Source organism: Malurus melanocephalus, unplaced genomic scaffold (assembly GCF_030028575.1).
Source record: "Malurus melanocephalus ecotype Western Australia unplaced genomic scaffold, MMel_1.1 scaffold_320, whole genome shotgun sequence".
Lineage (NCBI taxonomy): Eukaryota > Metazoa > Chordata > Aves > Passeriformes > Maluridae > Malurus > Malurus melanocephalus.
The window spans coordinates 567,952-591,630 of NW_026623552.1; the positions used below are offsets into that span (position 1 = coordinate 567,952).

The window sequence follows — 23,679 nt, forward strand, 5'->3', positions numbered from 1 at the left end:
GCCCTTATTTGACAAACATTGCACACAAGCAAGTCTGGTGCACAAATGTGCTCAGGGATCCTGTTTCTGTTTTGGCACTCAGAAGATGTTTTTATCTGCCAGGCAATAGGGAAAAATCTTTGCCAATAAATRATGGAAGGAGGGAAAGGGGGAAAAGAGGGGGCTGCCAGGATAATTTTTGTTTTAATAAGTATTGCCCAYAGTTTTGGATGAAGGATTTGCTGGACTACACATCTCCATTCACTAGCTGTCCTTGTGTTTATTTTTACTAAAATAATCTGAAAATTATTCTTCTTGTGACTTCTAGAAGACATACCCCCACACTGATTACCACATTTAATACTGATTTTTTAGTAGAGTTTATTGACATTTGAAGTTGTTTTATGCCCACCTTTCACCTTTTCCATGACGGAAAGTTACAGACACCCAGATCTGCAATGTTCACTTTTTATCAAAATGAAGATGCTTAATCTAAATCGACACTATCTCTCTGTTGTTCAGCTTGTTGTTTGTGCCCAGGAGTAATTTTTAATTCTTCCCAGCCAAAGAATATCTGTAAATATCAGGGCTGCATTCATTGTCCATCAGTGCAGATATGGGATTTAAGATGGAACTCCAGTAGCCTGGTGTAATTTAACCTTATTTTACTGCCTCACTCATGACACGGATGRTATAAAAAACAAGTTTCTGCTGCAGCTAGAATGGCAAATTACTAATAGGAGTTTTTCCACCAATTTCAGTAAGGATAGAAAGGATATTGAGTCTTGCAAAACWACCTCAGCATCCTGTTAAATGTTAAAAGGGATTCTTGTAAGGCATGAAAAATATGGAAGGAATATGGATGCTTTACAGTTGTTACAGGAGAGAGCTTCCCTCTGTGTGTGTGCACCACGCCTTGTTACATGGCAGTGAAAGATGTGGCGAGTTGACATGAAAAACTACTGACTGTACCCATTCCACCTTCAGGGATCCTTGTGCAAGTTGAAATTTCCCTGTGCCTGTAAGTCAGCCATTACTTCCAACCTGTCCTGTTCCAAGAATCATAAATATCAGAAAYGAGGTTAGAAACAAGGCCAGGCATTCATCTTGGTGTAAACCTAGCCCTCGTCCTAGAGCTTGCACAACTGTCACTTGGGCCTTGACTCTTTAGAGATGGTGTTGCTGTCTTGAAAAGTGCTTTCCAAATGAATATCGGATGATATGACCTGACCATCAGACAGGCACATGCCTTTAGAGAACTGTGAGTGATAAAAATACAGTTAAGTGTGATTTCTGATCAGTTTTGGTCAGCTGCTTCCCCTCCAGTCYCTTAAGCTGTGTTTCACACCAGCATCCCTTACATGAGAAAACCTCTCCTTATCTTCACACCTGCAAGGCTGCACCTCACCCACCCTTGTGCCTCTGAAAGGTGATAGAAACACTTCCAGGAGCCCCCAACATGCTGTAGAGGTGTCTCATGATACACRGATCTCATCTGTTTGGTAAAACAGATGCTTGAATTGCATTTCTTGATGGTGGACACTCACTTAAGGTGAGTGCCAGAATTGAGGCAGCGCTAGTTTGGAGTGAGAATTCCCAGTCTTCCTTCAGGACAATTGCAAAATTTCTTGTTTCAAATACCCCAGAAATTTATATGACCACCCCATAAATCAAGAGCTACAGAAAAGTAATGTATACAGTGGAAAGGACCACTTTCTACAGCTGCTAAAACCACTCATCATGTTTACTAAAGTATAAGGAAAAAAGCAAGCTAAAGGTGAAAATATATCAGCCGTGGAGCAATGCTGGGGGACAGCATATGCTTGATGACATAAATATGAGAATGTTTTTCRGCTGATATCCAAAGGAAGTTTATATTTATGCTCAGACCATGTCTAATGGCACTTTAGATCAAGGGCATTGCTGAGCTTTTACATAMAAAAAAAGTTACGTGGAAAAGCAAAGTACACCCCTTCTAATCTGAAGTACAGAAGAGGGTTTGCAACACGCTAGATTAGATCCTGGAAAAGACAGGAGATGGCATACCTCATGTGAGGGACTGGTGGAGCAGTAACTGCTCTTTCCCTGCTGCTGGGGCAGGTGTGGGTGCTGTGGCTGGTTCTTACTATGGGTGCAGCAGGGAGATGCCCGTGCTGGTGGCTGCAGTGACACTGCTCACATGGAGGMTCAGAAGACCTTGGTGCCACCAGCTGCCCTGAAACAATGTGAAAATGTTTGTTCAATAAGGACTGTAAAATGTCCCCGGCACTCAGGRCTCTTAAGTACTTTCATAATTTCAGGGGAACTTTTCCTGGCAGACTTTGATCATATTAAATAGATTTCCCGTGATATCATAATGCTCCATTTGTTATAAATGTGCTGATTTGCGGATGTGCAATTAGCTGACTCAAGCAAAAAAGSATTATAGATATCCTGTGTATGAAGTGGCAGTTTATTTCTCTCCATATGGTCCATAACTTGTTCCATGCTGCTTACCGTGGGGTCTGGGCTTAGTGCCCATTGCTCATCACAGTTTATAGAGAGGAAAATTGGAGGCAGCCACAGAGTTAATTCYTTACAATACAGTTWTTTCCTTAAGGCAATACCTAAGCWGTTTGCATCAGCCAAAACATCCCCTTGGAGGCAGGTGAGCCCTGACTGTTCCCTCTGCGGAGCGAAGGTGAGATGAAATCATCTCAGCAAAGGACACTGCAAGAACTGAGAGCCAGGGGCTTCCCAGAAGAAAAAAAAACAGGGTTTCCCAAATCCTGCATGACTTGGGTCCTTTCAAAGATTTTTTTTTCCCACCATATGTTTATTTATCCCTTGTTGAACGGATCTATACAAAGGGCTAAATCTAGTCCTTCTAAAGTCCATGGAAAGACTTCCTTGGACCTCAGCAGTGATGGGATGGAATCCTAAATTAATGGTCCCAAGAAGACTAATTTGTAAAATATGCTCAGTGCCGGATCAATTGTTTTGCTGTCAAAGTGGCAGCTGCCATCTCACCTCACTGCACATTTTTAATTCTTCTAGTAGYAAATAAGGATATTCTACTCTCCTCTCTGGTTTCTTTCTCACTTCTTTCAAATGAGTGGGGAGAATGGGAAAAAAAAGACATCTGGGGGAGCCAGAGCATATACTAATGTACAGGGTTAAACTTTCTGAGGACAAGGAATTTTTTTTTTGCCTCATCAGCATGTTTAACAGTTGCAAATCTCAGTGTATGAGGAAATGTCTTACATTCAAAGACTATTAACAKCTGTGAAATTAGATTTACAAATCTGAATATATAACTGCGTATTTTATATGCTGTTGCATATAATTTGTGCATATATTCATGAAGCTGTCTTGTAGTTTATGGAATKTGAGTGTACCGTTTCAGTGGGAGCTTTCAGATTTTTTAATCATAAGATCGTTAAATGAAAGACTTTCCATATGCAAATTTTGAAATTTGTGCAATATAACATGATGATCTTTGAGGACAACACAGAGCTAACACCAACAGATATATAAGTGCAAATAGTTACTTGGAAAGTGTGAAACATGCTTAATAGGAAAAATTATTTTAGTCATGTCTATCTTCAAATAACTCTTAGGTGGGTACAGTTTTATATTATGATTGTGGGATTTTTTTTGAATAGTATAAGCAACACATTTTACAGTGCTTCATTTCATTCTTAAAAATAGTCTGAGTTTTGTGTTTGGAGAGGAGTCMTTTTCAGGCTGACACGCTCAACTTTCTGGCTCAGCCTATAGCTCTAATTATTGAAAATAATTAACATTATTGTTAATATGTTAACAAATCACAATTCATCTGGTAATGACACTCTCCAAAAGGAAGTGCATACAATATCTGGGAGTSTTTGGAACATGAAAGCCCAGTACATGGCCAGCAGACATGCTCCTTGGAAACCCATGGGAATATTCACTTAATTGCAACTAAAGCCTCGCTTCTGTGTTTAGGAATCCTGATCTGCTCACACAGATCTCAACACATGACTGAAATAATCTGTTTATCCAGCATATGGTCCTTTGTGAGGACTGGATAGAAGTCAGCTACTCGGTCTTATGTGTCATTTGTCRCAGAGTGCTCTTTCCTTCTAAGTGCCCCCTTTCTAGTCCAGGGCCATRGAGGCATTTTAGCAATGCAAAGAGGTGATTAGAGGCACTTCTGCTGGAATGTATGCTGTGGTGCTTAATGAAATTAATTTGGCTGATGGAGAGGCAGCCCTGGGCTTTGTCCTACTCACTCTTTCTGAAGGTGACATTGGATGTGTCAGCAGTGACCTGCTCCTTGCTGTGCTGTCAGGTGGTAGCAGGAGAGGGGAGGCTGCGACTTTTCAGGGGTGCACTAAGGTGTTTGTTCAGGAGAACCAAATCTTAAAACCAGGGGTTTCTGGCTGATATTATTGTCGCTGAAAATTGTGTGCAAGGAGAATAATATCTACTTGGTTTAGCAGGAAAACTATTCTACCTCATAAGTGCTGTTTCCTTCCCCCAAATCAGTGTCCATATCTGTCTCAGACACACGACAGCAGAGGAATGAAAAGGCTCCTCAGGTCTTTGCTTAGTCCATCTTCCTGTGTCCTTCTGCCTAGAACAGTGGAGCCAGCATGGCTGATCTGGGCCATTAGTGGGTTTTTTCTGTACCTATTTGGAGATGCGTTTTTCAGGTTTTGTCCTTCTCTAATACATGCAGTCAAGCAATATGTGCACTGGCTAACTCTACAATAATAGTCCAAGCAGTGTGTGAGCTGTACAGAGKAAATGCCACTTGACCCCAAATAATGTCAAATTTTACATTCATGAAAAGCATGATTTTTTTGAATGAAACAACATAGTGCCCAACGTTCACCCAGATCTCAAAGCAGGAAGGTGTAACATCAGGAAAATGCAGCCAGACTGAAATCCCAAGAAAATGATACTAAAATGCTTCATTAACCAGAAAAAGGRAAAAAAACCTCAAACCAAAAAAACACCACACTAMAGWAAAAGCTGTGCTTAAATGTCAGTGAGAACTTTATTTCTTGTTGGCTTTTAAACTCCAGAAAACTGAAACTCTTCAGTCATACWGAGATTTTCTGCAGAGGAACCGGAAGCAGCCGCTGAACAGGCGATGCACTACCAACCGTGAGAGCAGCCAGATTTTGACGCCCATGTTTTCACTAGGTGCTGTTTCAGCAGCAGTTGCTGTAGGTGTTTCAGTTGGACCATGAAGGTAATCTCTTCTAACAGGAAAAGCAGTGAAGGTTAAGAGCACTCTGCTCCCCTGTTTAGGTGGAACACCATTTGCAGCCCTTGCTCCCCAGCAGAAACTGCACTGAAGGGTTTTTGTAGCTGGTGTGCCTTGCCAAATTCAGCCTAATTCTTACACTTCTCTCTTTTTGCTATATTAAAAGGGGATCTAAGGTTTTTCAAGTGTATGTTGCACTCTGTAGCCACTGCAAGGTCATCAGGAATTGCGTGAACTCCTGAGGATTGATCTCCTCAGAGCTCTGCAGGTTTTGCTCTCATTAGTGGAGATTTCAGAGCTCTGGTCCTGACTCTCAGAGAARGTCTGTGCCTCCGTGGTAAAATCATGGCTTCTGGCTATGTTTCCAGGAGTTCTTCAAGAGCTGAGCAGCTCTGCAGTTTGTGGGGTTCTTTTGGAAATTATTTGGTGTATGCACCCTGTGTTCTCTGCTCCAGGTCAAGTTTGAGCAAATGGGGAAAAGGCATCAAAGCACGTGAGAGATATAAAATGTTGCACTGTGCTGTGCCCGGTAAAGTTTTGGGCTGGAGCTGGACCTCAGCAGGATGCCAGGTTGGGCGCCAGGTGCTGGGGGCCCTCGGTACCACCGGGGCCCCTGGGTTTGGTTCTGCATTGCGTGAACGCCCATGCCATAAATGAATTACAGCAATTTTTTTTTTTCCTGGGTCTGAGCTTTGTTTGCTTTTGCTTTTTCTTGGACAGTGAACCTGTGCCTTGAGAAAATACGTGAAAAGTTTTTAATATCTGTGCCTCCAATGAGGCAACGACGGCGCATCTAATCTGCATCTATATTGTTTGTGCTTTTGTTCAGTAAAGTACTATAAGAAATTCTACATTTCTTCTTTAAAGTCCCTTCCCCGCCCCTGCTGTATAAGTGTTACTTCCTGCCCTCCTACTCTTTCAAAAGCGCTTCCCTTTCCTGTTTTGGCTATTGCTTTCATAGAGACTCTTGGCTTGTGTCCCTGCCAAATTTGTCTTCTGCTCAGGTGAAATAGACTGTTTGGATTTGAACACACGTGCTGGATTTGAGCATATACCTCTGTGGGATTGCCTGACCAGGTCCTCCTCCATGGCAGGCACGTAAGTATCTGGGGACCGTGCCCRTTGGCAGGGAATTTGTTGACCAGAATTAATGTGACTGGATGTGAAGGAGAGCACGTATTGTGATAAATACAGAAGGTTTGTGTTTTGGTTATAGCCTTTCAGGATAATTTATAATTGTATAAAATGGTAATTAAGCTTTTATGGCAATGCTGCATTAATATGCATCCCCTGGCAGTGAGGGAGAAGCTGACTTGATGAAGAGAATGTTCCTTCATTCCTGGTCTGCCTCCATCAGCTCGAGGGGAATTGTCACTGGTTTATTTGCATTTCTTCTGGGATTGAAGGGAAATCAAGGCAAAGTAATGCCAGCATTAATGAGAGATCTTTATGGTGATTTCCTCTATTCACTTACAAGTCTGCCTCTGCTGGTCATTAGTTATGATTCTCTTTCAAAACCTTTATTTAAGGTATTGTTCTCCTGAAATGCAGATGTGGTTGGCCCATGAGTGAGAGACCTCAGTCACGTATTTTCACTTGACAGTCCAGTTTTGGTTTGCATAATGCATATTTTACAAGATTAGGTACTTCTCATTTTTATTTCTGTAATTTAAGGCGGAAGGAAAATAGTTTATATTAATAGCAATCTGATCCAGTTGAGTTTCTTTTTTACTGTTTTTGACTAATTTAGTTCATAGGATTTCTCCATGTCATTTACTTGACTCATTTTTAGGAACTTCTAAGTATTTACTTGATATTTACTTTTAGGAACTCCCAAAGTGTATCTTCAAGGTGGCATGCAAAATCTGAAAGTGAACCCCACTTTGCAGAGAGAAATTTTGCATGATTCAAAGCATTAATGGAGCAGCAAAGTTCCACCATTAGGGGACTCCATTGGCAGTGACTTGTTGGAGCTTGGAAGGAAAGGTTTCCTGGAGCATGGCCTGGCTCTGGGAGCCTCTCTGCCCAGCAGCAGTGGTACTTCTCTTAATCTCACCACTTCCTCAGTGATGTGCCTTTTGCAAAGCAGATCTCTTTAAGCATTTCTTAACATGCTGAGTTGAGACACCAATAACCAGAGTTTCCCTTAGAGTCATTTGAATTTTTACGCTTTGGTTTGCAAAACCTACCAGAAAAGGGATGGGTTAAAATTAACAACAGTGCATGGTTTAAAAATCTCAGCGACATAAGCAGATGTGCCGGCTTACAAGGGCATCAATCCGTGGCCTCTGTGCTGGCCCCAAATCTCCCCTGATTGGMAGATGTGCTGTTTGAGAGCCGTGGCGGACACCGAGAGGTCAGGGCKCTCCATGGATTTTCACTGGCAGCGCTGAGGCTGCTCTGGACTGACATCAGGCCCAGGTGAAACATCTGTTCTGCTGCAGTCCTGTTTTGCATACTGTATTATTTCTTGTATTTCTACTCATTTTTCCCAGGCTCAAGAGCACTGAGGGGTGACAGACACTTACGCAAGTTTCTCTGGTCATGCCAGGATTGCATGCGAGTTCCTGAATTTAGCAACTCATCTGCCAAAGTCCTGGCTTAGTGTGCAACTATCTCTTTCTGGTTTCCAGCTGATGTGTCTGCAGTGGGTGTCTGCAGCAGATACTGGACAATGCAGTTCCCACTGGGTATGCACATGTAGGAAGGAAGAATTCAAAATTAATCTCTTATCCCTAGTAGAAAGTAAGTTTTAAATGTTCTTTCTTGTGAAGGTGAACTGGTGTGCGTCTTACTCTCAACAGCACTGTAGGTACCAGTATTTCCATTTCCTGCTCTGTAAAATATGTATTTGTCTTGCAGGTGTGTCATGAATTTATTTAATAGGTTTTATTTTTGAGAGCTGCTTATGAAGGAGGCTCCGTGTTTTTACTATTTTCTTGAAACTATTTATTATTAAACTGTTGGGATGTAGTGTTTAAGAGTGGAGAAAGGTGATGGTCAGACACGTGCAGCAATTGCTCAGTGTGAAGGCTCATCTCCACTGGCAGTGCAGACAAACCCCAGCACCATGGGCAGATCTTCAGTGTGAATTGTGCAAACTGAGCAGGAGACCAAAAAACAGCAGCTCCTGGGGGAACTGGGCTTCGCTTCAGGCTGGCTGGGGCAAGAGCAGCACTGTTGGGTCGGTCTCTGCACAGGCAGAGTGCAAATTGAGAGCTGACCACTGGGTCCGTGGGTTGGCTTTTCAGGGAATGCCAGGAGGTGGAGCTCAGAAAACAGATGGAGGTAGTCCTTGTGGCACCTCCATATTATATATGAGAGTGACTGCTGCTGTTGAAATATCTGCTATAAAATAGTCGAGCATCTGCATGTCCCTGAGGGTCAAAAGCACCTTTCTGGATGTAAAGCCCCCAGGGGGATGCATTTTGGGCTGATCAGGTGGCTAAATGCTGTATTTTCTCTGTGAGGTCTTGCTGCATTGCTTGAGGAAGTTCTTCAGAGCTCTGGGACAAAGGTGAACGATGGTGACACCGGYTGTGCTGCAACTGTGGCTGGAGAGGGAAGTAGGCTTCAAAAAAGGGGGTCCCAGAAGGAGTCCCCAGTATGAGTGACACTGTGCTGGAGAAATGAGGCTCCCAGAGGGAAGTGGGTCCTGAGCAGAGCTGGTGYTGAATCTCTGGTGGGAAGGCTGGAGAGCCACTGTGCTGCAGGAACTTTATCTGTAATGAGCTCAGATCTCAGCTGTGGTCTGTATSAACCCAAAAGACGTAACTGTCTTGTGTTCAGAGGGTCTCTCAGGATTTTTGTTCTCTAAATCCACTGGTTAGAGAGAAATGTCCTCTGTTTCAGGTTCCTACTGAAACACTTACCCAACATGCCAGTCATTGCTATATTTGTTAAAAAGAAAACTTTAAAATGTTTAGCAAATTATTCTACTAATGTTTGAAGTACACTTTACAATGCAGCAGGAACATGACTTGCAGCTTGGTAATTCTGAGGTTAACACAGATCTGAACTGCACAGACAACACATCTCTCTAGACAGGATTTTGGATTTACATTAGCTGTTTAAGCTGACATTGAGAGTATTCTGTCAGCTCCTTAAATCAGCATCAGCGATTTCTTCCATGTCACTTTTAACCACACAAGTGTGGCTTCCTGTGGCAGACTCAGTGGACAMGTAGGGTGAGATGTGTTAAGTGACTTTTGCATTATCTCACACATACTCAGGGCTGAGGTTTTGTTCTCAAGTAAGACAAACCTGGAGCTAAGCAATATCAGGAATTTCTCACACCAATAAGAGTTATTAGATCATTCCAAAATAACTTTCAGTTATTAATCCTTGAAATATTATGGGGGGATGTATGGAAGATGGAAATGAAAAATAAGATAAATGTATAAATAGTTGTTTGTCTTTTCTATGAATATGAGAGCTTGTTTGAAGGTGAAATAATCATGAGCAGCTTGAAACAAAGTAAATCCATAATAGGTTCAAAGCATGAGATCTTGATTTCTATCAGGGAGCCTTCGGAGTTTGTGCTGAGGGAATGTCTGCCCCAAGGACACAGTTGTTCTGTAAACACGAAAGACAGTGGAAGTCTGCAGGTCCACCTGGCCTGCTGGAGTAAAGCCCACAGGATTCAGTGTTTGAAGTTAGTTGGTTGTGGATATTTCTTACACCTTTTGTGAGCAAGATTTGGTGACCCTCCAAAAGCTGTGTGACCTTGWCCTGGCTCTAGGAGCAAGTACTGCAAACCTCTGCCATTGTCCCTGGAGCTGTGAGCGCTGGGTGGGCTGGGGCTGGACAGGGGGTCCAGGGCAGGGCTGGGATAACCCTGCACCRTGGCAGCTCTGCACTGTCAGTGGGGCTCAGGCACTCAGTACCAAGCTCTGCAAAAGTGTATTCATAAGAGGATAACTGTGTAAGCAGAGAAAACAGGTCAGCGAGGGAGCACAGTTCAGCTTGGCCACTCGACTTTTTCTCAGCCTGGAGCAAGAGGGAAAAGCCTTAGAGCACTTCAGAGCCTAAGACTCTCCTCCAAAGGCTCTCCTTTTCCTGTTTTCTCTCTGTGACAGATCTTTTGTGATTCCCACCTGAGCTTTTTCGGTGTATATTTGGGTTACCCCCCAGGCTAGGCAGAGTGGAGCAGGGAGAATTTTCTCTCTCTGATCCATGGCTCCTCCACTACCAACCTCCACAGTAATTTCTGTCATTTGCTTCCCCCTCTCCTCCTATATTTTTTCCTCTTATTTAATGACTTGCAGTCATCCAGGTAACGTCAAGCCACCACATTAAGTCTCATGTGATAATTCACAAAAAATACAGGGTTTTTTTCCCAAAGATTCCCTCTGTTACCTATTCCATACTCACTTGTGGCTCTTTTTGGCTGTAGATCTTGGTAATCATGCATTTACTGAAAGTCAGGAAGAATGGACTGCATTTTTCTGATTCTGAACCAGAAAAAGAGGAGAGAACCAGATGGAAAATGAGAGAAATGTTATTTTAGGACAAAGGCACCTTCCCTGCAGCACTGTCTCCAGGTGGCTGCCCACTCTCACCAGGGCTGGGCAAGAAAGATCAATGCTTACCCTTTCAAGAAGGGTTAAATCAAATTTAACCAGTGTGCTAATTTTTGAAGATAAATCCTAGACAGAAGGGGTAGTTGAGAGTGGGTTAAAATGTATCACAGAGAATGAAACAAACAGTAGTATCTGCAAACTTTTTAATTTACAGTTTTGTAGTATTGAAGCAATATTCTACAAATTTCAACAATGAACGTTCCGTTTTATATATCACCTGTGAACAAAACTAATCAGACTTCCTTTAATTTTGGGTAAACATAGTACTAGTGCAGATGTTTGCCATCCCACAGATGAAATGCTTTCAGAATAAAAAAGAGTGAATATTAGATTTGGGGTCCCTAGGAAGAACCCCTTCCCCTCCACATTTAAATAAGATGTCTTTAATCTGCCCCATATTRAAGTACAGCACCTTGGAGTAGATGTTGTGCACAAAGCTACAATTTTGTAACTAAGCTGAAATTTTGTAACTAAGACCTCTGCACGATTCAATTTTATATATATTTTATACATAATTACCTATGGTGGGAACTCGGGTGGATGAGTCTGACTGCATGTTAATATAAAATAAAATATCAGTAGGGGAATTACTAATATTTGAAATTTGATGGACCTCCAACAAACACCAAATTTTCAGTAACTTTTGTGTATTGGGAAAATAAAGCAAGCTCTAGAAGTCTGCAAGCATAATTTTGCATAAAAATGCTAATGTATAACAAACTCTTATCATGGAGAAGGAATGTGGCTACTCACAATTGTTACTAAACCCCATATTTATTACCTGTCACGTGAAGTTGACATAAGTTTTAGTGATGTATGCTCCTAAAAATAACCAAAAAATTTCCTGGACCTTCATGAAACCACTGGTGCTTGATTTGTGTTTAAAATAATGCACAGAGGGTAATACAGAGATTCTCAGTGACCTTTATAAAGGGACCTTATTTATAAAGGGAATGTTTTCTGGGCTGTTTTCAGAGAAGCCTCTTAAAGCAGCAGTGGGAATTTTGTGCCTTTTATGTATGGGAAGAATAAAAAGTCTTCAGGATAAAGAGTTACACCTCCACATAGGGTGAGACAGCAAGCTAGAAATGGGTCCCTGGAGGCATTCTGGATGTTGAAAGATTGATGAAGTGCTTAGTAGGAAAGGATTCCCCTTGTGTGCTGTTTTATGTTCCTTTCTGTTATTTCACTGGAGGCCACATAACATGCTCAATCCTGCTTCCATTTAAATGAATGATGAAAAACTTCCTCTGACTGCAGGAGAGCAGGAATTGAGCTCGATGTGTTGTTGCTTTATGTCACATTAACAATTGGTTGTCATGCATCAAACACTGCTCCTGAGGTCTGGGTCTGTGTTTCAGTCACTGGACAGCAGCAGGTCCTTTGCTGCTGATTTTGGTGGCAGCGAAGTCTGCAGGCAAAGATCTGCTGGGATCTGGGAATGGCATTATGAGTAATGCCACGTTAAGTATGGTTAGGTGTATTCTCTTTGTTGTAAGGATAATTTAATTAATTTAGACTAATTTACCACGTGGTAATTGTGGGTTCCAGAATTCATCTGAAATGGAGGCTGTATTGGGTTCCAGGCTTGCTCTGATGAAGCCAGTGACGTTCTCTCRCTCACTTTATTGTACAGTAAGGCTTGTGGTGCTTGGCAAGGCTCGAGGAGAAGGACTCGAGGTGTCACTCTGGCTGAGGGTGACCCTCCCAGGGACAATGTTTTTCTGGAGCCCACAGGCTCACAGGGCAGGGGTTTGCTGTGCCCTGGCAGCTGATGCTCCCCCACCTCTGGAGCTGGAGGTRGCACAAGACACCTGATGGCACAGGCAGGTGGCCACCATCCAGCCTCAGGACCACACTGGGGGTTATTTTTAGCCTTTCCACTTGCACGTGGCAAAGGTAATCCTGGGTACCTGCCTTTTTGCTGGTAGGTTTCACTCCTATCCTYCCCATCTGTGAATCCAGACTGAGCATCCCCTGGCAGGTTTGGAGGATGCAGGCAATGCTGCCACTCACTGCTGCCAGGCTGCAGCTCTTGCAGCAGCTGGAGGATTAGACAGGCTGGAAGGAGCTCAAATCCCTCAGCTGCTCGTGTCAGATATGGAGGAGCTGCCACAAGGCATTAGCTTACCTTAAAAAACAGGAGGGAAAGGTGTTTGCTGGGTAAGTACATCAGCTGTTCTCCCACAAAGGTATCCCACAAAGCAACTGGTGGATGAGCTGGATGTTATGAATTCTGAACAATATAAATAAAATAATGTTTAGTCTTACTGATCTGAGTATACTCCTCTAGTAACAGAATTTAGCTGTTTCCATGAAGTGTAATAAAAATACAATTTATTCTGAATTTCCCTACTTTGTTCTTTATGGARATGTCTGCTGGAATCATTGCTCCCTCTGTAAATGCTGTGAGGAGTTTTCAGGCTCTTCCCCACAGCCTGGAGGAGGTCTGTGGGCTACCTGGAGGCTGTGCAAAGTGATTGACAAAACAAGACAGAGTCAGTAGGCTTCAGTGTACCATGGGGGATATATCTGCCATGGAAATCTGTTTGAGACCCAGAGATCAGAAAAGATTGAAAATTGCTGCTGTAATCAACCCAGATCCTCTTAATACTTGCAGTAACATGCTCCCTTTCATTAAAATRATGACAGTGATGGGGTCGGGCGGGTTTGGGTGTGCAGCAGTTGGTATCATTTACAAGTGGTGTAATTTGGCTCAGTGGCAGTGCAGCAATATGGTTTGTTGTCACCCAGGAGCTTCTCCTTGATGTGTGTGTTTGTGCTTGGGGAGCAAAACCAAACCAAGAGGGGGGAAAAGGATTTGAGTACAAAGCGGATTAACCACTTGATATTGCATTATTGAAAATTACTTAATATGGCTTGGGCTAAGGAAGGAAAGTATATATACCTATATATATATATATATATATATATATATATATATANTATATATATATATATATATATATGTCTAAAGTAAATAGGACACTCATGAACTTAGAATTTTTGTGGCACATAAATTTCAATAGTTTCATTTAGATGCGCTAACTGAATCATAAATGCATCATAAGGTGCACAATTTGCTTGTTGAGAATCCATGGTACATTTGGATGATTCATTTTTTTTCTTCAACTTTTATTTCCTCTGGTGTAAGAAAAGTGGCTGGGAAGTCCAGAGAGTGGAACTGAAATTCTGACCTGTATTGACRTGTCACAGCATTTGCCAGTGGCATTTACTGCTCCCAAGGGTGTGTTTTAGTATGATTCTCTGGATATGATTAATAAACAAGAGGTAATGCATTCAGGAATTTCTGTGAATCTAAAGGATAAAAATAGTCATTAACACTATACAACATAATGGTTATGTACTTTAATGCCGGAATGCGTCCACAATCATGGATTCCCCTTGCCCACTTTCTTTGCTACCGGGATGAAGGGAAAAGGAGTTCTGTGTGTTTTGCTCCGTGTATTCTGGGACTCCCACGTGCGTCAGCGGGTCTGGGTATTAGGCGTCAGACGGATTAACTTAATTGATTTCTTCAGTTTACCTAACGTGGCTTTTGGTTCAAGGTCTGCTTGCTTCCAGCTTTAAATGTACAACTCAGCTGTGGGTGTCACGTTTGTTTTGTCAGTAAGCTGTAAAATATTGGTGGGTTTTCATGCAAATGTGAAAGGCTTTGCTTGCCAACAGATACATAAAATAAATAGAGCATTCATACTGTTGGACAGTTTTCATAATGTTTATGTGAGGCAGGTTATTTCTCAGGGCTTAATGTTTTATATAAAATAGATTATCGGTTCAAAACAGCAGCGTACAGGTGGTTTTTTTAAGTCTRTGAACACATACATGTCAGCTTTAATTTAACAGATCACATTCAAAGGATTAGCAGATCTCTTATAAAACATATGTTGCAAGTAGTACTGAGAGTTTCTGCTGTTTTTTTTTTCTTTAGAAGTTTTCAGTAATAAGCAGCAAATTCACTGTTTTCTTTCCTGATTTTGTTGTTTTTTCTCCCCAGTGAACAGAGTATTTGCCAAGCCCGAGCTTCAGTTATGGTCTATGACGATACCAGTAAGAAATGGGTGCCAATCAAACCTGGACAGCAGGGATTCAGCAGAATCAACATATACCACAACACGGCCACAAACACCTTCAGGGTGGTTGGAGTTAAACTGCAGGATCAACAAGTGAGTAACTATATCAAGCTTCCTGTAAATTAACCTTTGATCTYATTTGGTAACTTCAGTTCTACACCTAATGCAACATTTCCTGCTCCCTGCAAGGTGCCCACTAGTCTGTTTAAACTTCAGTCATTCAGATTTTGCATGATTTTTTGCACAGAGAATGTGTCATGGGTGATCACTGCTTATTTGAAAAAAGAACATTTGGTAGATGCCAAAGAGATTTGAATGTTATTTCTCCMCCACTCCATTTTTTCTTGTGCAGTGAGCCTTACTGCAGTCTGCAGGTTTTGCTCTCAGCTCTCCCCAAATTCCTTTTTGCTTGTTTATAGTACTATATTAAAAATAGAAATAAAAATCAATTGTTCTGCGCTGCTGTCCCGCAAGTTACATTGCTGTGATAAGCAATTAGTTCCTTGTAATGCACTTTAAATTCCTAGGTGCACGCTGTGATCTGATTTACAGCAGACTAATTCTGCAGCACCTCCTGGGGCATTAAAGGAGTTATATGGGATTTAGATTATCAGAACTGGCGTCAGACCCCGCTGGCCACCAAAGCACGATGCTSAGCCCAGAGCTGCCACGGCGTGGCTCTGGCAGCCTGGTTTGTGGTGTGCTGGGTAGCACAAGCCACCAGAGCTCCCTGAGTGCCACAATCAGACCCTGAACAAAAGTTTAGGGAATGGAGTAACGGTGCAGTACCTGCATTTTAGAGCAGGAATTTGAGAGTTGAGGTGAAGGAGCATCACTACTGGTGTGAGACGGAAAGGGGCAGGGCAAGTCCAGCCAAGCTGAGCTGAGGTCAAGTCAGCCTGGACAGGAGCAAGGGCACCACCACTCCCAGCTACCACAACTGTTGAATGGATAGATCTGCTCATGGAAATGCAACTGATCCTCAGCTGACAGCTGTCAAGATGCTTGGGCAAACTGGAAAAGTTACTCAGATTGCTTATTAGAAGTGGTAGTGACTTTGCTATGCTGTGTATGTAGAGAGCCATCATTCTGAAAAAAGGAAAAGCAGAACAGAAATAGGTGGATTTTGAGCATGTTGGTTTTCAGCTCCCTGCAGTGCACTTTTGAAAYGTCTGCCAAAAGTTTTGCGACTGCTTTTATGCTTCTCTGTAGAGCAAAGGCAATATATGAATGTAGTTCYATTCAGAAAGAGAAAATATTTTCAAAAATAAATACAATGGCTTCTTAGTCACTTGTGAAGATCAATACTGCTTTGTCTTTATTTTACATAGCCAGCAGGTGAATGGAGATGATTTTCATGTGACTGCAATCTAAGATGTAACTAAAGAGCTGGTGTAAAAGAAGAAGTCATAAAGTCAACATATATATATATGTGAGGAAGACTAAGTACCAGATGTTTGTCATAAACAGAGTATGCAGTTTAAAGAGTAGGACATATTAAAAATTCAAATCTTAGCTGCACTTTGAACATGCTTTGCAGTGACTGTARTATTCTGTTTGTTTGCAAATGTTCCAGCTTATGGAGAGGCTGCTTGCTGTCTAAAAAACATCTCAGTTCAGAAAGAAACGGGTAGAARGATATATTTTTCTAGTGTTTAAAGACAAAAAATCCTTTTTCAAATAAACAGAAAGTATAGGTTCCCTTAGTCACCCAAAACTGCCTAAAACAGTGTCCACCTTAAATATGATTGCAGAAAAGAATMAAGTCAAGACAGCATAGTAGTATTCAAAGGAACACTCTGAAAATCTCAAGATTCAGAATTTAATATAKTTTATATGAGCCTCACATGGAATCATAAGCTTGCTAGGCTTGCTMAGTATTTGCATTTAAAGAGAACAGAAATGAATTTCAGTTAAAATAATTYTCTGTTCAAGCCATTTCATGCTTGCTCTCAGGTTCTGTTAAATCTCACTGAAACTGAGGTCTTAGTAAAGCTGTTGATTTGCAAGAAAAGACATATTTATCTGAAAAAGATGAGTCTTCAGCTAACATGTGATTTGGCATATAATGAAGTTACACAGATTTTTGAAGAGTTGAGAAACTAGTTTAAAATATGTAATACAATAGTACCATGGAGGGACAATTATAACTTTTCTGACATACTGTTTGGCAAASCAGAGACTAGAATAATCTTCGAGGCTTCATCCCTGCCTATTTTCCTTCTGACTTTTGTTGTCCTATATTACACCTCTAATAATATCTCTCTTTCATTTTCATCCTCTTTTTGATTTTCCACACATCTTCTTCTGTAGACTCCTTTTCTTGTCTCTCTTTAGCTGCCTTTCCATTTTCTAGCCCTTTTTTGGTGCGTGTGCTGTAACTTACGACAGTCTCTTGTCTCTGCTTAGCTTATCTCCTTATCTCCTCTAGCTGTCTGAAAAGTTCACCGCAGACATGTTTAGTACAGTRGCAGAGCTGGAGCATCCTCCTCCCGCAGGAAGTGGCTCTCGCTGCCTGAGGCGCTCTCCGCACATGGCGGCAGCGCAGGTTACGGATCCGCGGCGCCTGAGTTCTCCTTTCTGCTCTGCCCAAGCCTTGCACAGGCTCCTGCTGGTGTGGGCAGGGACCTTCAGGAAACCACAATTACGGTCCTGAAGCTTTGAAGTAACCACAGAGGCCAGAACTGGTTGGAAGCAAAGGCCAGATCAGCGTTACGATCGCTTGATGTCACGAGCTTTGATGTTTCCTTGCGGCCTTCATCTTGGGCTCAGTGTTCATGGAGGTCTTTTCCAGCCTTAATAGCTCTATGATTCTGTGATCCTTAAAGCCAAACAGTTGCAATCATGTGTTTTACACCCATGTGGCAGCTTGACAGCTGTTCGTTGTCACCTGGCCTGTTGCAAAGGTGTGAGCTTCAGTCACCATGAAAGAAGTTCACAAAGCTAAAAATGTGCAAGTGGTCCATCTTTATGGCTTAGCTGAAAAGCAGTGGCTCCCCAGTCTGGAGTCCTGGTCAACTGAAGGTTTAAAATTCAGACTTTACATCGAGTGATGTCAGGTTGGTATGATCTCATCAGCAAAGGCAGGTGCTGGACAAGCAGGCAGGGAGGAGGGTGCAGCTCAGAAGGGAATCAGTCTCCTGAGGGGCTGATGTGTTCATGGGGATGGGAAGGGAATGCAGGAACAGGGCCATGGGGAAGGTGAGACATTTCACATGTGAACCCAAGCCAAAACTGAAACCGGGATGGGATTCTTGGGATATAAGCTAACCACGATTTTTGAAAAAGAAAGAACCAATTAATCACTGATATAACTTATTAGAAACTCATCMAGTTAGGGCCTGCCTACAGAAGTAAAGAATCTGGCCTTAGCTGTAGCAGTTTTTATGTCCTCCCTGTTGGAGCAGTCATGTCTGCTCCCTGTGGGATCGCCTGAGCGCTGGCAGCGGGACAGGGCCCAGGCTGGTCACAACTTGCTGAACCATTTCGTGCTCTGGACAAACAAGCAATTGGCTTGTCCTGCTTCAATTAGCAATTGGCTTGTCCTGCTTCAATTAGCAAGAGTAGGGGTGGCGAGGCTTGTGTGGGAGCTCTTCTCGTGATCTTGTCTGTGCTTACACCTCAGTGCTGCCCTGAAGCCCACGCAGTCCCTTCTGGCCCCGTTCCTGTGAGCCCCATCAGCCACCCCCATCATCACTGCTGACAGCTCACAGCTCCACAGCCAAAAGGAAGGGCCTCTTGGTTTTGAGCTTTTGTATCAATCCTAAAACTCCCTGCCTGTGCCAGGGAGCCTACACCTGAAACTAAGGTGAAAGGGTGAAGGAGAGTACTGGGTAGAAGTGAGCAAATCTTTTTTTTTAACATTACAATGATGGGAGCGTTGAAAAGTGTCAACATAATTCTATGCRTGACTGGTCTGTGAAACTCCTTGCCATATGAGATCACTGGAATACAGAATTTAACAGGGCTCAAAGCAACACAGACCTTTATATCAGTAMTAAGACTACATTGTTTCAGGGTATAAAATACTAAAAGGTTAAAAAAAAAAAGTGGCACATGAAATGTCATGTTTCAGCTTTTAAGTCAAATTCTAAATGAAGATTTATAGGAACAACCATTTGCCATGATTTATTTCTGCAAAGTTTCCAGTGAGCTTCTCCAATTCACCTATTGTAGTTTGCGACTGAAGATTAAAAGATGAACTCTTGGTCTGCTCAGCCTGGCAGATGTGCTCTCTCACTGACATACCAAGCTTTAGAGTAAAGATCGCTTAGAAGCACCTGTAAAAAARCCCTATGCTTCAAACAGGGAAGCTGTCTTTATTTTAATTACTGCTCTGAAGCACTTCATTATCATCATGGGCCTTGCAGAGTCTCCACACCAGCTGTACAAGCCACCTTTGTGCACTCATTCTTATACGACAGCAGGAGATCCCCTCTTTTTTTCCCACTTTCTATAAACAACGAGCCAAAGGAGATAAAAATGAAACTCTGTCTATTTTAAGTTTCATTTCTCAGTTTTAAACTCTCTGATTTCAGTTTGGAGACAAGGCATTACATGTATGGACATCCTGATGATTATTGAAGGTCACCATTCAAATTCCAACTTTATTCAATTAAAGGGCTCCTAACCCTCAGAACAAAGCAGATTCTTGGAGTTCCTTGGGTCAATGTTCTGGGGAAGCGGATTTTGAACAGTTTACCTGACTTCYATTAAACAATTTCTGGCCTAGGTTTTTTACAATTTCTGTCTTTTGTTAAACAGCTGCACTGCACCCTCCGGTGCTCTTTGGGCTTTGATAGTCGTGTCCTTTGAAACAGGTTTCTCTTAGCAGGTGAGAAAGACTCTAAAAGCCTGGTAGAAGCTCACAGTCCTAAACATTTCCCCAAAGATACTGGCTGTGCCTTCCCTTGGTTAATCTACTCAGAAATGGTTGGAAGACTTAAAAATTTGTTTAGTAATCCAAGCATGAGTCTGCTTGATGCTCCAGAGACTTTTTGAGTGTGAGCAACATTGGTACAGGCTCTCTCAATGCTCAGTGGAGGAATGGGATGATGTCACAGTTTTTCATGGAARAAAGACTATCCAAGCTGTAAAATACGAGAGGAAATTCAATGCMTTTGCAGTGAGCAGTTTCCACTTCATTCTAGTTGGTGTGGGTATGTTCTCTTGTGGCATGTTGGTGACGCGGCTCCCATTTCCAGAGGACAAACTCTTGGGAGCCTGTGTACCCAATGCAGGGCTGCATCTTCTTTTGGCTCACAGGTATCAGGAATCTCTCAGTGAAAAGCGTCCAAAAAAGGTATTGTAGGTCTGATTGCTTCCTAGTACACTTGCATGGAGCATTAATAATGATACTGGTTTGAATGCAACAGTTGGACCATCATATTTGTGCCTAAAGCTAGGACAAACATTCAAAGACTGTCTGCTATATCACCCTCTAATGCTGGCTCAGTAAGTAAATTCTTTCAAGAAATAAGAGTATAGCTGTAAATATCCAGTGGTGCAGTGGCTTCTTTGCTGGTTTCCATATTTTTTTGTATATTAATGTAGTAAATTTAGAAGACACCCATTAACTGTATCAATGAGACAGTATTATCCGTCAAAAATACTAAAGTGTGTAAAATAATTTGTTCCTTATTAGGTGCTCATCTGGTGTTTCTCTGCCAATTTAAACCAGAAATCCACTGAAAATTCAAAACTCAGAGYTAGGAGTTATTAATCTTTGAAACTGGTTTTAAAAGTCTGCCTTTATTATGAAGAAAAATTGTCAGTCATCTAACAAAAATACTGTTGGACTAATTAAATACACTGAAGCTTTTTAATTGCGATTATAGTGTTAACAGAAAGCTTTCCAAAATGCTGGTCAATCAGACTGCAAAAGAAATGTATTGGAAGGTTTTCTGGTATGTGGGATCCACCTCTAACATAAATTCAGTGTACTAAGCAGTACAGTGGTGATGTAATCCCTCCTGCCTCTCCACCCTCAGCTCGAGCAGCTTACACTTTGAGCACTGGAGGTTTCTGTCAGGATCCCAGCTGTGCTGTGTAGATGGGTGTCCCAGTGCCCTGACCAAGGTTAAACAGGGCATTGTATTTAGCAGATGAAACTTCAAAAGAAACAGCCTTTCTGCTATGGTCACCCCTTACCTAGAAAACACCTCACATACAGCAAGGGAGAAGGTGAGAGAGGGATGGTTGTCTGGTTTTGTCATTGCCTGACTGATTCTAAAGAAAAAGTCTGAGCACAAGACACTGATGGTGATCAGGCTCATGGGAGGAGGGAAGCAAAACCGGTGCAATGAGTCAAACATTTACGTGCTATAGGGCAAGGTTGGTGCCAAGAGCTCTGTCTGGCTCTCTTTCTAACAATTGTGCATGATCATCCTCCAAAAAAATGGAAACAGCTGCTGGAACTGGCTCCTGACAGCTGTCTGCAGCATCTGCACAGCTGCATCCTGTGGAGGTGCTGGAGAAAACACAAGCAGGTAAAAGATTTTGCAAAACTGGCTTGCAAGACCCTGAGGCTGAAYTGGGCCGTTGTAAATCTCCCCCGAGATGTGGGGGAGGAAACAAACCCTCCCTCACCATGCAGGAGCTGCCATAGGAACTGCCTCTACCTATTTAGGTAACTATTTACAACAAGGGTTGGGTAGGTTTTTCCCACCTTTTTTTTAAATCCTTTCCCCTCTGTTTCAAATCACAGGTAGTGATTAATTACTCAATTGTGAAAGGACTGAAGTACAATCAAGCAACACCTACCTTTCATCAATGGCGCGACGCACGGCAGGTCTACGGCTTGAATTTTGCAAGCAAAGAAGAGGCTACCACGTTCTCCAATGCAATGCTGTTTGCTCTGAATATCATGAACTCACAAGATGGAGGTAAATTAATCTCTGTTAATCTCTGACATTTTAAAGTGCTTGTTACCAATCACCTAGTACAGTTGGATATTATGCTGTTATAAAACACATTATGATAAAAAACCTTCGCTTCCAGTAGACAGCCTTTAGATCAGTGTTTGCTGTGGTATGAATTGCACATGTTTTCAGATTTTATTTCCCTTTCTGCTCATTTATATGGTGCCTTAACTCACTATAGGAAGTCAATAGCTGTTTGGGAATGCCTCAGCAGACAGGTAGTCCCACTACCTGTGGGACTTTTATGTGGATTTATGTGGCTCAATATATGTGTTATTTTACATATAAGATGGCAGAATAAAACTTAAAATAAACAGAAGGTAGAGTAATGTTAGAAAAGTTTTATAGGACAGAACTTGGAGCTGGTATTTGCAGTGTGTTGGGTCAGCTCCAGCCGCTGGCTCTTGTGGGTCAGCTTTCCACAGGAGGAGCGTGTGGCACTTTGGTTACTGAATGRATGCTATATTGACTGTAGAAGTTTGTGTAGGTGAAGTTTGCTGGAATTTGTCATTGCAATAGCTTGACATGGGCCCAAAATAAAGTCCTGGTTTCTCAGTGGAAACCAGTTTCTGGTTGCTGGTAGCTGGATGAAGCACAACCYTCAGTTACACTCTTTTGACCTCTCTGCAGCTCTTGGGCTGGGAACAGAGGGGTATTTGTGTGGTGCCTTTTTTTTTTTTTTCCTGCAAAAACACACCACAGCCCTGTTTTCCTTTTGCAAACACAGCAAGTCAAGGTTTGCATCACTTGCTGCCATCCAGGTTTCACTGTAGTATTCACTGGTGGTGGACAGCAGCTCTTTAGAGAGAGGTGGTCTCCTGGCAAACCTCCATACACAAATGTGTCTTACTAAAATGTGCACTTGTAATATAAAAGTTCACGTTTTATTTTGCTATTTCTGTTCTGTTAAGCTGGAAAATGCAAAAGTCATCAAAAATCAAGGCATATTTAAAATTCTGAATTATATTTAGAAGTACTGAGGACTAAATTCTGCCTTCTTCAGCTTGAACATTTTCAGCTGTAGTTGTGCCACAGCAGGAAACTTCACAAGGAAATCTGGCCAAGATTCACCAGTCCCAAACTCATGAAAGTCTGAGGAGTATAGAGATCTTTGGCTGCTCAGATGTGCCCAGCCCCTTTATAGCTCCAAATTTGGATACTTTGGCTATGGTCGGGTGTAGTGATTGGTTTAATGTCTCTGATGAATCTACCTTTTTTCCAAAAGCCCTTAAATTTGGGTTGGGTTTTTTTCCCCCCATCTGTTTTTTTCCATCAAAGGGAGTGAGGTTTTTGCAGGATTTAGAGTTTGTTTCAGGAAGGTGCCTTGTGGAAGCACGAGTCTCAGGATGAGAATTTATTGCTCATAGCCTAAATCACAAGAAACTGCCTCAAAGTKCATACTTCAATTATGTTAGCTACTCCTAGCAAAGAATAACAGGAGAAAGAACATAGCAAAGAAAGTGGTTTTGAGTACTTGAAAAGCCTATTAGATTTCTGAGAAGTTTATGAATATACAGCAAACAATAATTTGCATTTTGCTTTTTTGGGGGGTATTTTTTTTATTCATTTACTTATCACACCAAAAGTGTGCTTTAGATGCCTTATAGATTTAAAATCCAGCCCATGCTGAAGAGCTTGTATTTAGAGTTTGTAGTTGTCACATTCGAAGACATGAATTGGGTCACAGGTAAAAAACTTTCTTTTCTGGAGAAAAAAAGAATGATCTGGTAAACTTTTAGTCTTCAGCAATCTTTTTTCTCTGCTACATAAAGTGTTAGAAGTTTCAAAGATTGCCAGTTGTCCCGTTCTTTATAGCTGAACTTGTCAAAAATTGAAATTTGGATTAAAGGGGATTTCAGCTTTTTTTT

The 23,679-nt window shown here is 41.9% G+C and overlaps 1 protein-coding gene across 4 annotated transcripts in view; it reads left to right on the plus strand.

Moving 5' to 3' along the window:
* Positions 1 to 23,679, plus strand: part of EVL (Enah/Vasp-like) — a 143,524-nt gene that overhangs the window by 60,349 nt on the left and 59,496 nt on the right. For 3 of the 4 annotated variants that reach the window (XM_057377619.1, XM_057377617.1, XM_057377620.1), the window contains exons 2-3: positions 14,816 to 14,984; positions 21,598 to 21,775. In XM_057377619.1, the coding sequence (XP_057233602.1) occupies positions 14,816 to 14,984; positions 21,598 to 21,775 (347 nt within the window). Of the gene's footprint in view, positions 1 to 6,207; positions 6,314 to 14,815; positions 14,985 to 21,597; positions 21,776 to 23,679 lie in introns of those variants that run through there. The other variant, XM_057377618.1, reaches the window with a different exon arrangement.